General features: G+C 48.8%; 4 protein-coding genes across 4 annotated transcripts; 1 reads left to right on the top strand and 3 right to left on the bottom strand.

The window, feature by feature from the left end:
* Positions 1-218: 218 nt before the first annotated feature.
* Positions 219-1,961, bottom strand: ABOM_010054 (RCC1 domain-containing protein; the record flags this gene model as incomplete). The annotated part of the gene is made up of 1 exon (XM_022537182.1): positions 219-1,961. The coding sequence occupies one exon, from the start codon at positions 1,959-1,961 to the stop codon at positions 219-221; it is 1,743 nt and encodes a 580-aa protein (XP_022385108.1).
* A 300-nt stretch (positions 1,962-2,261) lies between these two features.
* On the top strand, positions 2,262-4,809 carry ABOM_010053 (Golgi transport complex subunit COG3; the record flags this gene model as incomplete). The annotated part of the gene is made up of 4 exons (XM_022537181.1): positions 2,262-2,470; positions 2,542-2,881; positions 2,937-3,962; positions 4,027-4,809. The coding sequence occupies 4 exons, from the start codon at positions 2,262-2,264 to the stop codon at positions 4,807-4,809; spliced, it is 2,358 nt and encodes a 785-aa protein (XP_022385113.1).
* A 462-nt stretch (positions 4,810-5,271) lies between these two features.
* bck1 (putative MAP kinase kinase kinase (Bck1)) lies at positions 5,272-10,205 on the bottom strand (the record flags this gene model as incomplete). The annotated part of the gene is made up of 3 exons (XM_022537180.1): positions 5,272-5,392; positions 5,463-7,263; positions 7,358-10,205. 3 exons carry the CDS (start codon positions 10,203-10,205, stop codon positions 5,272-5,274), a joined length of 4,770 nt encoding a protein of 1,589 aa, XP_022385114.1.
* Positions 10,206-11,914: 1,709 nt separating this feature from the next.
* On the bottom strand, positions 11,915-13,884 carry ABOM_010051 (alpha-keto acid decarboxylase family protein; the record flags this gene model as incomplete). The annotated part of the gene is made up of 5 exons (XM_022537179.1): positions 11,915-12,004; positions 12,064-12,271; positions 12,327-13,551; positions 13,633-13,713; positions 13,770-13,884. Coding segments are annotated over 5 exons (1,719 nt in total), but the record flags the coding sequence as incomplete, so codon positions are not given.
* Between the last annotated feature and the right edge of the window lie 359 nt (positions 13,885-14,243).

Raw genomic sequence — 14,243 nt, 5'->3', positions numbered from 1 at the left:
CCTTTTGCGCTGGAAATTTTTGGGATAAGCGGTGGTCCAAGCGCCTTCCGCGCATCAACTAAGCATATGTTTGTCCTGTTTGCTTGGGTTACTTTTCCCTTTTTGGATAAATGTTTTCGTCGATTTCATTAGGTGTAATAATGTACAGTAGTCACTATTTAATTTGGTAATGATGGCAGTCATAGTACAACCAGGAATACAAAACATTCTGAGACAGATTATACAGAAGAGTAGATTGCAGAGATGTGTCTCCCGCACTCCACGCGCTGCTCCATATTCACTGTGCGGGAGCCAATCTTTCCCTTGTGACGAGGCATGACCTGAAGCCGTGCCTCCTGCTCAGCAAGTTTTCCTTTAACTTCCGGAGGCGCGTTGATATGAGTTGGCTTGGATTGGTTGCTTCTCCTGCCCGTGCCAAGTTGAAAATGCTCGTTTCCTCCCCAAAAGAGCACATCGAAACCAAAGTTGGTGTCATCGTTCAAAGAATTGCTAGGTGATGAATCGATATGAGCATCGTTATCCATTACCGCTGATACGTGCGTCGTCCCCACCGATAAATCGCGAAGATGAATAGGTGTCAATTGCTTCTTCCGTTCGTCATACTCAAATAAACCGCTCAAGGACTTGACCTTGGTGGGAGCGTCTTGCATGTGAGTCCATTTTCCATTACCAAGAGCGCCCCAAATTCCTCTTCCACATGTCCAGGTATCAGCCGTAATGCGGTCCAAATCGCGGACAGCGGAAGGGTTTTCACCAGGACCAACGATTCGTTGTGCATCCACAGTGAAAAAACTGTTGGCACCCCCGGCTGCAATTCCCGTTACCTTGGGGAACCACATATTTCCCCTGTAAAGGGTTTTGATGGGCACAGAGGTAGGTGTGTCACTAAAAGGTAGTGCGGCGTCAAACAACATACCCAACTGCCCGAAGGAATTATCGCCAAAAGTAAACAAGCTACCATCCTTACTTAGAGCCAGAGAATGGTAGTCTCCGGTAGCGATTTGTGTGATCTTGGTGCCCTTGAATGCCTCAATCTCATGACACATGTCGACTGGCCCTTTAGGTCGGGTTACCCAAGTCAACCCTGGGATGCCAAGCTGTCCAAAAGATGGATAGCTTTCTGTAGAAGAAGCGACAGAGAAGACGCGACCATGATTCGTTAAAAGAAGGGCATGCTCCAATCCACCGCGGAGCATAGTGACCTTCTCACCCAACTTTAAGCTAGGTTGCAGCAACCGGTAACTTACTCCGGATTTTCCAGACCAGAAAGGTACCCAGGAGCTTTCTTTAAGTTTTCGGCCGGACTGCTGATCATCCTTGGCAATTGGAAGAGAATAAACACTGCCGTCTGACGATAATGCGAGTATTCGGTCGTTTGACATGCACAGCGAAGTCAAATTCTTCCCTGTCAAGGTCTTTGTGGGCTTAAAGTCGGACTCTGAATAGCCTTTACCCCACTGAATGAGGTCGCCATTTTCTGCAATCGCTGCACCAGACTTGTCAGAAAGCTTAAGGTCTCGTAGCACCTGGCCGTCAAAATAACGAATTCTCCGAGGGGTTTTGATGACAGTCTCCTTAGAGTTGGGGTCCACAACACGGTAGGAATTTGTTCCCCATACATATACACCGGGACTTTTTAAGCTTCTTTTGTGTTGAACATACTGCGAGTCTAGTTGCTCTGTGGCCTGGTAGCGAGCATGAGCCTTCGAGTCTACTTGACTTCCGGCCAGATTCTTATCGAGCGTCGCATAGGTGTAGACGAGAAAAGCAGCAGCGCCTGTTCCCGCAAGGCCTAAAGAAGTCTTAAGCCAACGTGAAGAAGACCCAGACTGTTCCGATGCATTAAGGCCATTACTGGCATAACCTCTTCTCCAAGGAATGACGACAGGCGTAGTCCGAGGCAGGCGACGTGAGACGGTGACAAGATTTGTCACGGGCTGTCGCGCTCGAGATATCCACATGATGTGTTGACGCTTCCCTCAATAAGCGCACATATCTTTTTTTGAGAGAATGTATAAAAGTATGCTTTTGGTCAGGTTTTATCAGAAGCCTCCAATTGGTTTATTTGTTGCGTCAAGTAGCGGAAGCGGAATGCGGCGGCAGAATAGCGCCTCGAAGCGGACACGGAGATCACACGGCGACCAATTGGTTCCTCTTTGTCAAGTTCCCACACGAGTTTAATTATGGGAGTGTGTGCTCCCCTATAGAGGTATAGGCGCGATCCTGTATTTATCCCTTTACCCTTCGCTTTGGACCTCACAATGCGTCAAGAGAATGCGGGACGGCGATCTCGTCGGCAAACTGTCCCGTCCCGTCCGCCTCTAGAGTTGACAGCCAAGGAGACCGAGGAAGCTGAGGCAGTTCCAGATGGCTTGGATTCGATTGGAGACATTCATAATGAACTTGAGTTTACCCAATGGTACAATGAGTTGGAAGACAGCTTGCTCGAGAGTAGCTACGATGAGTACCAGTAAGCGCCATGCCGCGAAGCCATTGGGAGGAACTTAGGATATCCTGAAGCCTGACACATCTTGTAATTAGAGCCTGCCTTCATGAACTGCAGATGTCGAAGTCACACCTCGATACGCTGCTGTCTGATTCCTCATCAACCCTCGACCTCCTATCAAACCTGTCCAAAGATTTTAAAGCAGTAGAATCGCAGACGTCCAATTTTCAGAACCAGTGCGAAGGGCTCCTCTCTGCTCAGAAACGTGACTCAGAGCTAGCTACGGATATCCAAGATAACCTCCAATACTATGACTTCCTGGATCCCGCTTCAAGGAAACTTAACGCTCCGGGAGCTGGTAATACGGTTCGCGGTCAGGACTTCTCCGACATGTTAAGACGGCTTGACGAATGCTTGGACTATATGGAAATACATGTCGGTGCTTTATGGGCGTGTTTGATCGGTAAATTGGCTAATATGTCTCTCACAGGCCGATCAAAAAGAGGCCGGTGTATATCGTTCCAGGTATAGACTCCTGATGACACGTGCCCTCACGCTCATTCGTGGACACTTTGTTTCTGCACTGCGCGACATATATTTGAATGTCTCAAAAAAGATAGCAGATAAACAGCTCAATGATACTACTATGTCTGCTCTGCTTTATGCGAAGTTCAGAGTTGGCGCGCCCGAGTTAAAGCAGATCGGTCTGGAGATCCAAAAGAGAGCAGTTCCCCCACTAGATCCCGAGCAAGGGACGGAAGCTGAATATCAAAGTCTTCTCAATGAACTCCATGCCAATTACGCAGCTATCCGTGGGAAATTGATTGTGCCACTAGTGCGCAAGAAACTCAATGAGATTGCGCAGGCCCCAAGTACGTCGACGGATCTAGTTGCTTTCGCTCGTGGTAGTATCAGCTATATCCGCGGTGTATGTCTGGACGAATTTGACCTGTGGGGCGAATGGTTTCACGGACAGGGAGGCTTATACGACTTTCTGGAAACAATATGTGAGCCTCTTTACGACCATCTTCAACCAAGAATCATACACGAAGATAAAATCATCAAACTCTGCCAACTTTGTGCTCTTCTTCAAACCCGTTACCTTTTCGACCAGGAGGAAGAGACCGAGCCCACAGACGTCAATCAACTTGACTTCTCTACATTGATTCAACCTGTGCTGGAGGACGTTCAGACTCGGCTAGTTTTCCGCGCCCAGGCCTTCCTTCGCGACGAAATTGAACGCTACAAGCCTCGCCCCGATGACCTTGATTACCCTGCGCGCAACAGACAGGCTTCCATATCAGTTACGGACGGGCAAATTTCGGGCAGGAAAGTTACGGCTGCCGATGCTCTCGCAAATCTCCCCAAGCCCGCAAAGCAGCCCGATGACGGCGTAGACTCTCCTTTAGAACAAGACTCAAAGTGGGACTTTGAGTCGCAGGTCTCGCCCAGCAACTGGTACCCTACATTACGGAAAGCCATCTGGCTTTTGAGCAGGATCTACCGCCTTGTGAATGTACAAAGGCCCCAACTCACCTTGTCAATTAGATATTCTGGGTATGCTGACAATCTGTTCATAGTCCACTGTATTTGATGATTTAGCGCATCAAATAGTCCACCAAACCAACATCTCTCTCCACTACGCAAGCTCCCTGATCGCCAGCAAATCCGTCACAGACAGCCAACTGTTTCTGATGAGCCACATGCTCATCTTAAAACAACAAATCGTCGCCTTTGACATTGAATACGTTGCCCCTGAAGTCTCATTCGACTTCTCAGGCGTCACAAACACGTTCTGGGAACTACGAGAAAGAGGCGGTCTCTTCAACCCCCGTAACCTGATGCGCCTCGTCGGCCACGGCCTACTACCCCGAGTCGTAGAAAACATGCTAGACGCAAAGGTGGAGTTGGACGGACGCCTCAGAACAGTGATCAACGATTTCATCAGCGGATACGCCACCACAATGACGGCCTCCCTCCCGGCCAAGTTCGTCGATACCCGGAATCTGCAGCGCGGAGAGCTCATCTATCCCACATGTCGAAACATCGAGAAAGAAGTCCCGAATCTCCGGACGATCCTCAGCGACTACCTCGACGATGTCCGTATGAAGGAAACATTAGTGGGTGCCGTCCAGGAACGCGTTATCCAGATCTACGAAGAATTCTTCGACAAGTACATGTCGTCGGAGAAGAGCAAGGGACATTTCGTGAGTACCAAGGGCAAGGGTCGCGAGGATGCCGTATGGGATGTGGACACTTTCGCAGAGTGGTGTGAGAGTATCTTCCGAGTTGGTATCTCCGATGCAGACGATGAAGATACGAGCAGGAGCAGGAGCGGCAGCCTTGAGTCTAGGAGTCGGTAGCTGGCTTATCTTTTTGGATAGATATCAAGTTGCTGAATGTATATACAAAAACCTCTTAATGCCATGTCCATATTGTCGCAATGTCTATACCTAACACTGTACATGATGGTACCATCGCCCTGTTCTCTAGAGCCTATAGTATGTTTGTTAAAGAAACCACGTCGTTCATGGTGGCAGACGTCGATATCAAGCCTAGACGATGCCTTTCGCCAGAACATATTCTCGTTCTTTCTAGATTATGCGTCAAGTAGTACCAAGCCAGCCATCATGAGGAGAAGCCTGGATATCATAATTCAATGGGCAGATCACCATTCCAATTAGAGAGGTTGCATTATGGTTCTTGCAAGTATATACACACAACGTTGTAAAGGAATACTGAATTGGGTATGATCAGCAAAGAACAGTATAGCCGAAAAAAGATATATACGCGCTCAATGACGATGCTTCAGATAGAGATATAATCTAGAGAACATGACGGATCTTTGCGTAGAGTTCGGTATCGAGGAAGTTGTACTTCGGATCTGGTTCGCAGAAAGGGTGACGGGTGAGCAGAGTTTCAGCAGTCGGGCGATCGAGTGAATCACTAAATGAGTCTTGTGTCAGTACGCTTGTCCATTCATGCAAAGGTCGGGGTCACAGCAGGAAGCACTTACATAGTAAAGCAGTCATACATGAAAGCAAGCGCCGCTGGACTAATGTTCATGGATACATCCTCGGGAATCGGAGGCGCTTGACTTAGGCTTCCAAGCTTGAATATAGCACCAATGGCCTCTTCCCTGCTCCATGGCCGTCGGCCTGCGAACATTTCCAGTACTACACAACCAAGTGACCAAATGTCCACCTTGGCACTGTAGCCCTGGCCTTGAGATTGGATAACTTCTGGCGCCATCCAGAATACTGATCCTTGCATGGAATTTGTCGAGTCATTTCCATAGATGTTGTCCGACTTCTTAGAAATGCCAAAATCAGAGATCTTACACGTCCCATCCAAATCCAGAAGAATATTGTCTGCTTTTAAGTCACGATGTAGGATTCCCTGATCATGAAGATAGGCCAGTCCGCTCAAGGTTTGTTGTGTAAGTGATTTCACGACACTTTCCTCGAATTTACCATGTTTGCGGAGACAGCTGCCGATGGAGCCACCAGAAATATACTCGAGATAGATTGAGATAGACAACTCTCCCCGCTCACACCCAAGATACTGTACTATATTGGGATGTTCGAGGTGTTGCATCGTGTCGATCTCCTGATCCATAGCAGCTACCATATCCTTCATCTTATCCTTGTCTTGTCCAGCGATTCTAGGATTGATTTCCACCTGCTTGACAGCCAAGACTTCACCATTATCTGCGTTCATGCCCAGATACACTCGGCCGTATGTGCCTTTGCCAATAAGCTGACCGCGAATGATGCGGAAGGTTGGCTGTCTTTGGGGTACAGTTGTAGAAGGGGCATTGTTTTGAGGGATAGGATCGAGTTGGCTGAGCCGGCTTCCTGGTTTAGGGCTAATTTGCATAATCCTTGCTCCAAACATCTTCGTACTTTTACGCCGGAGGATATCACCAGATTTTTGATTTCCTGTAGAGGATGTGACACTTCGATTCCTGCTTGCTTGGTTGGCGCCCCTGGCAACTTCACGGATTGACTTCATTCGGGTAAGCCCGCCGGAGCGGTTGACGTTGCGTCGAGCAACAATATTAGCCTCTTGTGGTTTGATCGTCGGCTCACTCAAGCCTAATGTCGATTCACTAGGATTAGGAGGGGGCTGCGGCCTTTCCTTTTGGCTCAGCTCACTTTCGGCGGCAACTCTGCTCGCTGGTGACGAGGGAGGGGATGCGCCTTGTCCATCTAGATAAGGCGCATCGAGATCAATATTGGGGAAGAAGTCGTCCAGGTACTCAATAACGCCTTCTACGGGAGGTCTGCTTGCCCAGATATCGCCTCGAGCGAATGAATCCCTCCGGGGGGGCTTCTCTTCCTCAGGCGAAGCGGTCATATCGGAGACCGACCCTGTTCTAGGATCTGGATCACCGCTTGAGCCCGCAAAAGTTTCACGCGTGGCACTAGGTGATCTGAAGCTCACAGACAATCCCTTTCTCAACCTATTTTCGGTGTTTACGGTGAGCGAGGGCTTTGCTGATAGCTTTTGACTAGCCGAAAAACCAGTTCCAGAATCTTTCTCCTTTGTCGGCGATTTGCTATTCGCTAATGGGATTGCGAAAAGGCCATCGTCTGAATCGTCGTCGTCTGAATCCTCCTGCGGTATGGGCGAGCGCTGGAAGGAAACGTTGGTTTCCTCGAAGTCAAACTCGGGTCCAAAAGACTTGCGAGACTGTACCGTTGGTCGTGGTTCCTCGGAAACAGCAGTCTTGGCAGGTGATTGATTGGTGTGCGAGGTTGGAGTCTCTTGGCTGTCCTCTGCCGCAGGCGATTGTGAAGTGCTTTTTAATTCGTCTAACATATATGTTAGGTATGACCATCTTAAGGAACGCTAGTGAAGGGCAAAGGGAACATGTGCGATGGCCGAGAGTATGTATATCAAGCTTACCTGCGATATGACTTTCGGGTGGAGCCTCAATGTCGGCATGGGTGTTCGTTCCAGCCTGTGACGTAGACACTGAAGGTGTCGGCGTTCCTATGGCACTAGTCATCCTACCAACACTAGCCAGAACCGCGCCAAGGCCATGGGTCTGAACAGGTTGTTGAACGCGGGGGCGATCAGCATCTTTCTTCCTTAAAGAATTAACCTTGGTGAGAGTATGGGATTCATGAGGCGCAGTGGGTGGTTTGCGAAGCGGTACAAGAGGCTCTGCCTTTTTGTCTTCGTAAGGAGATATACGAGGTGAGTCGAAATCAATGACTCCTTCTCGTCTATAACCAGTTTCACCATAGGCATCCTTTCTCGGTTGGGGTACCGATGAGACTTTAGAGATCCCATAGGCCTTTTGTTTCCTCTCGACCTCCCGCTGGTGTTCCTCATGGCGAGCTGCCTGCTCCGGGTCAAGATGTCCAGCGTCCTGGCCACCATCTACTGGGGATGCCGCAAGTGAAGTTTGAGATATATCACGGGTAGGTAGTTTAACAGCAGGGGTCCTTAGCTGTTGGCGTGATGCCACTTGTGGAGAAGTCGGTTTTGCGATCCTGTTCAAAGCCTCGTCATCCAGTGGTTTACGGTGTAGTTGATGTTGCCCGCTTGTAGGCGAGGCTGTATGCCTTTCGGGAAATGAGACCCCAAGGCCAGCAACGTGCGGAGAGCTGCTCACACCTGCATGTGTATGTGATCCTCGTACAAAGAATTTCAGAGAACCAAATGAATCCGACTTCGTCTTCCGACAGAGAGCCAGGGAGGAGTCATTCAAAGGTTCATCGTGCTCCGTCTGCCCCAGCTCAGTCAAAAATATCTGAGCACCGGTCCAATCAGATATCCCAAGGTTCTGGAAGATAGTGGCGCGTATCATCTCCACGGATTCCGTTTCGGTAATATCCACTAAACGATAATTCCATCCATCCATGGTCGCAAAGGCCCACTTTCTCCCTTTGTGCCCAGATTTTGCTCGTAAGGCGAGCCGCTCGTGGTCGGAAACAGACGAAGACGACGGACGTTCGACCAGCGACATGTCGCTACTGCTGAAATTCGGCTTAGTGTAAGGGAGGTGTGAAGCATTCTGACGCATGTTCACAGGGCTAGTGGGAGACTCCAGAAATTGCTCCTCGGGAGATGGGTGGTTAGAATCTCCGGTTCTCGATCTCTTTTTGAAGAAATGCAAAAGGCGATTGCTATGGTCTTTTGAGTAAGATGAAGGATTGTCCCCACTCAACTGACGGTTGTAGGGGTCTTGAGGCGACGGACGAGTATTGTCCTGTCGTATTGATTCGTAATATCGCCGGCCTGTGGTCGAGTCTGAACTGTTGCCACGAGAATGCTCGAATCGGACCCCCAAGTCATCTGTGGATGACGATGCGCCCTGATGGGCGAGAGTGGCATGTTGTGTAGCCGGGCTGCCACTCTTGGGGCTACCCTCATATGGTCGAGCAGGGGGGAAAAAATGGCCACCATCACTAGAAACAGAGGGGCTCTGCCTTCGGTGGTCACCAGCGATACTAGACAGAGCAGCTCGTGAGATGTCTGACCGAGCCCAATTTGTGCCATCGTTCAAGTTAGGCTCTGATGACAGGTGGTCATGGCTAGCAGGAATTGGCGTCGTAAAAGAACGCGTTTGCACGCTTTGCCTCTGGGTATACACAGGCTGTAGTGTTTTGAGGTTGGGACTATTTGCCGCAGGACCAGCAGATAAGGGTTCATGTGTAAGCATGGGAGAAGCCTCCAGAACACCCTCAGGGGCACTGCCCGGTAGCGTCTGCGAGTCGCGTTGTTTCGGAATAGGTATCCCGGCATCATACCCCCCATCCTCCTGGATTTGGCGGATTAGCTTGCGCATACGTTTACCCTCCTCCCGTTCGCGAGCCTGATCCCATCCTGTCCCACTGCTTTCGCACTCTTTCGCGAGTTGAGGATATACAACGTTATGCAGCTTACCCAAGTTCGGTCGGCCATTCAAACCATGACCTAGTTCAATAAAATCAGCTCCTTGAAGCTCGAGGGCCTTGAAAGTTTCTTGCCAGTCCTTGGAAAACCCATTCTTCGCGAGCCACAGCAAGACCCTTTCGAGCGGCCACTGAGCAGCAGCTTCTCCAGGCGACATGCCACCAGGTAAGGTGTTGCTGTTATTGTGCCGCTGGCTTGATGACTTTGTAAGTTCTGTAGTTTGTCCATGATTGGGTAATGGCTCGTGGGCACTTTCATTAGCTGCTAGAGCCGAAGGGATGGTGCGAGCCGACGGTGTAGGTGGAATAGTTCCATCTCGTTTGTATGCAGAATCTGGGCTAGGATATTCGTACAATTGGCTCACTTGGGGTCTTTGTCGATCACTGCCCACCAACGTTCCTTGATTCTCATATGCGGGGAGAGTGTGCGAGTCGAATGCAGGTATCCCAACACCTGGCCCGAAAGTTCCAGGCTGCGGGACGTAGGTTGCAGATGTACGACCTTCACCAGAAGGGATTGACAAAGGGGTTCGGTTGTAGAGTTGTTGATTCGCGGGGACCAGTGGGGGAGGTGGAGGAGGGGGTAGATAGCCTTGGGACAGTGCTTGTCTTGCCGCCCAGTTCTGCTGCCATCCAAGGGTGTTTGGAGCTTGTACTTGTGGGTTAGATATCTTCGCAGCGCCGTATGCTGTTCCTGGGGGTGGTCCGGGAGGTGGTGGGGGAACTACCCCTTGAGTTTGTGCTGGCTGATATCTCGGAGGGGGAGGAGGCAGTAGTATGTGCGACTGAGAGGACTGCGCCGAGGGAGGCGGTTGAACCGGAATATACTGTTGCTGCCGTTGGCCGTCCATGGTATCAGTCTTTTGGCAAATGCCAATGCTATAGGGTACACCAAGTAGTCAAGAAACCCCGAATATTCTCCGCAGCTGACTGGTCCTCTTCCAGCACACGCCTTCCTGAATCCTGACAAACGTGATCCCGGAATTTTATGGTATGGAAGTGAAACTCATCATCGACACTCAACACTGTTCCGGTGGATATATATTCTGTAACGGCTTTCGCTGTAGGCGCGAGGATACTCGAGGAGCAAGTCTTGTTTTTAGGGGAAGGATGGTATTGGGCAAATATAAAACATCTCCGTGTTTATCAATCAATGATTTGACTCTATGTCCTAAGCAGCATCCAGTTTCTTCAGCCAAATATGCACAAATGGTGTTACAGGCAGTAAACTGGCGCTGTTGATTCCGAGGTTTACCTTCGATTGCGCGGATGGCGTGGGAGGCAATTCAGAGAACTCCGAAGGCGCGATGGGAATAAGGTGAAGCATTTATTGGCAGGAAAAGAAAAAAAATATTATTGTCTTAAAGCAGCTAATTGTGAATAAGTAAGCGATAGCCTCGAAAAGATGCGTTAATCAACCCCTGATCGTAGTAGGCATGCTAGTGTCTTCGCAGGGGGAGGGGGGGGGGGGGTTAAATCGGAAGGGCCGACGGGGAGAGATAAAACATACCACAGCCACTTAATATTAAATTGCTGGGAGGAGAGCGATAGTTAGCTCTCTGACTGGGTCGATGACAGCTGGTCAAATCTTGGCGCCACAAAGAGTTATTGCCGTAGCTTCTCAGCTTGGGTCGAAATGCGCTCTCAATCACGGTCGGGGTAATCAATCAATCGAGGCCCGGCCGAATGTTTTAACGGGAGGAGTTTAATTAATGAGAGAAACGCCAGAGCTTCTGACGCCAAATCACGTGGCCGATAAGCACCCGTCTTGTTTCTCTCTCTCTCTCTTTCTTATTTTTCTTATAAATTTTTAATTTTATTCTACCCCGTATTTTATTTTGCTTTAAATTAATCCTTATTCTTTAGCTTTGACCTGCCTTTCTTTCTCTCCTTTTAATCCAAGGCTGTAGTCCTCCATTAAATGCCGCCTTCTCTGAAACAACTTTGATTACTGTTCCTTTTTTCTCGCAAAGGAGTTTCTCACTATAAGCTTGTCTCGAGTCATTGGAGGATGTGATAGGCAAGAGATTGAGACATGTTGTTCAGTCAATCTCGTTTAGAGACAAACTAGTGATGTTTAGGATCTATAGCGCATGAGAGGTTGAGAACACCTCACCAGAACTACCTCCTTTTCTCCACTTTTAACTGTTGAACGTTTCTTTCAGCCCTACAACGGTCCCTTAGTCCAGCTAGCCACGCTTTCTTCCCTGAGCAGCACTTGAACAAAGCTTGTTCAACCAACCCCCCCCCCCCTTCGTACACCCGAGACTCTTGTTCTTTTCTTTTCTTTTTTTTCTTTTTCTCCCTCTCTTCCAAGAACATTTAATTCATTGTCGTTTAATCCAATTGATTCGAGTGTCAACTTAGAAAGGTATTTAGAAGAAAGAAAGAGAGGTAAAGCAGATAAATAACCGATTAAAACTATCGCAATCAACAGAATCTCTTAACCACGTGTCATGATGAAATTAAAGACGCATGGTGGCATGCCAACTGAAACCGATTTCCCGAATCGTAAAGAAGGAAAGAGATTTGGTTTATTCCGGAGTATGTCTTGAAGAAATTAAAGGGACTTGTTCCGCTCAGCGGCCGATTCGGCTGTCAATTTCAAACTGGCTGGGCAATCATCGCGAGGCATGTGGAGCTCAACCAACTACTTTTGATTAGTATCACTGGTACATTTTAGACAGGGGCAAACGGGTTGTAACCTACCTGTAGACAAGGTGCCGAAGCAAACTCTTCATTTGCGAAAAGCTCCCTCAACTCGTCCCGGGTCGTGACTTTGTATCCTTTATACTTGTCCTTTGCGCCGAATGCCACAGGAATGTTCAAGAAGTCCCAGGGCTGGATGTCATTGTAAACAGCATCCCATCCATGAATATACCGTTCGATGGTATATCCTTCGTTGCAAATGACAAAGCTACGGATGATGTTAGCTGGGCATGAGACTTGTGACACTCAAAGGCGAAACTTACATGATAGGGTTAAGGTTATTCCTGATCATGGTGCTGACTTCCTGGAGCGTCAGCTGGAAACTTCCGTCACCCACGAAAAGTACAGTCCGTCGACCCTGCTCCTTCGCGGCCAGCGCGGCTCCTTGGCAAGCTCCGACTGAATAACCGATACTGCCCCAAAGAACCTGACTAATGGCTGTAACACCTGCTGGGAACCGAGTGTCCCAGATACCGAAGTTGGCAGTACCAGTTTCCGTAATAACAACATCCTTTTCTTTCAGCCACTGCCCAACTGTAGGCCAGAGCCATGCGTGGGTAATCGCCTGTTCAGTTGATGCCTTCTCGCTGTCTGGCAGTAGGTTCGACGGCGGTGAGACTGGTCCGACATTGAGATTGCCCATTCTTTGAACAATCTTTTGAAGAACGCCTTTCATGTTAATATCAGGATATTCGGAGTACCGGACGCGCACGTATGTACTGTGGAAGTCAATGGTGTTGAGTTGGCCAATACGATAGGAGAATCCAGTCGTGTTGAAATCAGACTTGATAGCGCCGATGCTCAGAATCAAGTCTGAAGACTCAACTTGCTCACGAACACCCGGGTTTGATCCAGTACCAGCGTAAACACCGCCATAGTTCTTGTGAGTCTCGTCCACTGCTCCTTTACCCATTGGAGCCACAAATGTGGGCAATCCAGATTTTTCCACAAACTCATGAACTTCGTCAAGCACACGATGGCGGATAGCACAAGCGTCAACAAGAATAACGGGTTTCTTTGCCGCGTGCAGATACTTCAGAACCACGTCCACAACGTAATCTTCCTTTTCGGGATCGTTCAGTGGCAGGCTGAGATCGAGAGGGGTATCCAGCCGTTCTCCCTCGATCTTCTTGGTCACCATATCAGTAGGGAGAGAGATATAAACCGGTCGACTGCGAACCCAACATTCGCGAATAGCGTTATCAATGAGGGTTGCCACTTCATGAGTTTGGTTCAAGCATCCAAGAGTGCACGAGATGTCGGCGCTCATTCTGGTGAAGACGTTGAAGTCGCCGTTGCCCAAAGTGTGGTGGAGGAGCATCCCATCCTTCTGTGATTTCGTATGCGGTTGGCCAACAATGTGAACAATAGGTACAAACTCGGAGTATGCACCAGCAATAGCATTGAGTGCCGATAGCTCACCCACACCGAAAGTGGTGACCAATGCAGCCATTCCATTGATTCGAGCATATCCATCAGCAGCGTATCCTGCATTTGACTACCGTTAGCGATATACACTACTCCTTTATCATGCTCAGAAATCCCAGTGGCCATTCAGTGGAGACATACCAGCATTAAGCTCATTACAGTTTCCTACCCAATGAAGATCGCATTTTGGTAAGTAATCCAAAGCCACCAGGTTGTAATCCCCTGTGAGAATTGATATTGTCAGTAATTGCGTTGAAAGCCAGCGAGTTGATACTTACCAGGAACACCATGTACTGCACGAACGCCAACCTCACGTAGTCGCCTAAAGAGGTACTCTGCGACATCGATGGGCTTGCGAAGATCCCTTGTAGCGATATCTGTCGCCATTGTAAGGACTCAGTAGAAAAATTGGAAGTTATAGTAGATGATAAGGTCTTGGTTATGGTTTGTTGGATACTGGATTCTTCCTGAAAACATGGACAAGGGCGGCAGTTATATAGTAATGAATGCAGTCCTGTACACCTCGACGTGCAACAAAATAACCAGACCATACGTCATGATAACGTGATGTCAGGGCTTCCAGGCCGAGTTGGATAAAAGGTCGTACACAAAAATTACAAACTTACAATACCGTCAACCACCGCTGTCATAGTCAAGGTTGCAATGTAGTTAAGGCCTGCGGTAAAAGAAATACAAAGTGTCTGGGCTATCCCTAGGGTAGTTCACGGTGAAGAACACTTGCGACCCAACGC

Source organism: Aspergillus bombycis, assembly GCF_001792695.1.
Source record: "Aspergillus bombycis strain NRRL26010 chromosome Unknown contig00113, whole genome shotgun sequence".
Taxonomy (NCBI): domain Eukaryota; kingdom Fungi; phylum Ascomycota; class Eurotiomycetes; order Eurotiales; family Aspergillaceae; genus Aspergillus; species Aspergillus bombycis.
The sequence above is the reverse complement of the archived record's forward strand: the minus strand, read 5'-3'. Positions and strand labels throughout refer to the sequence as shown.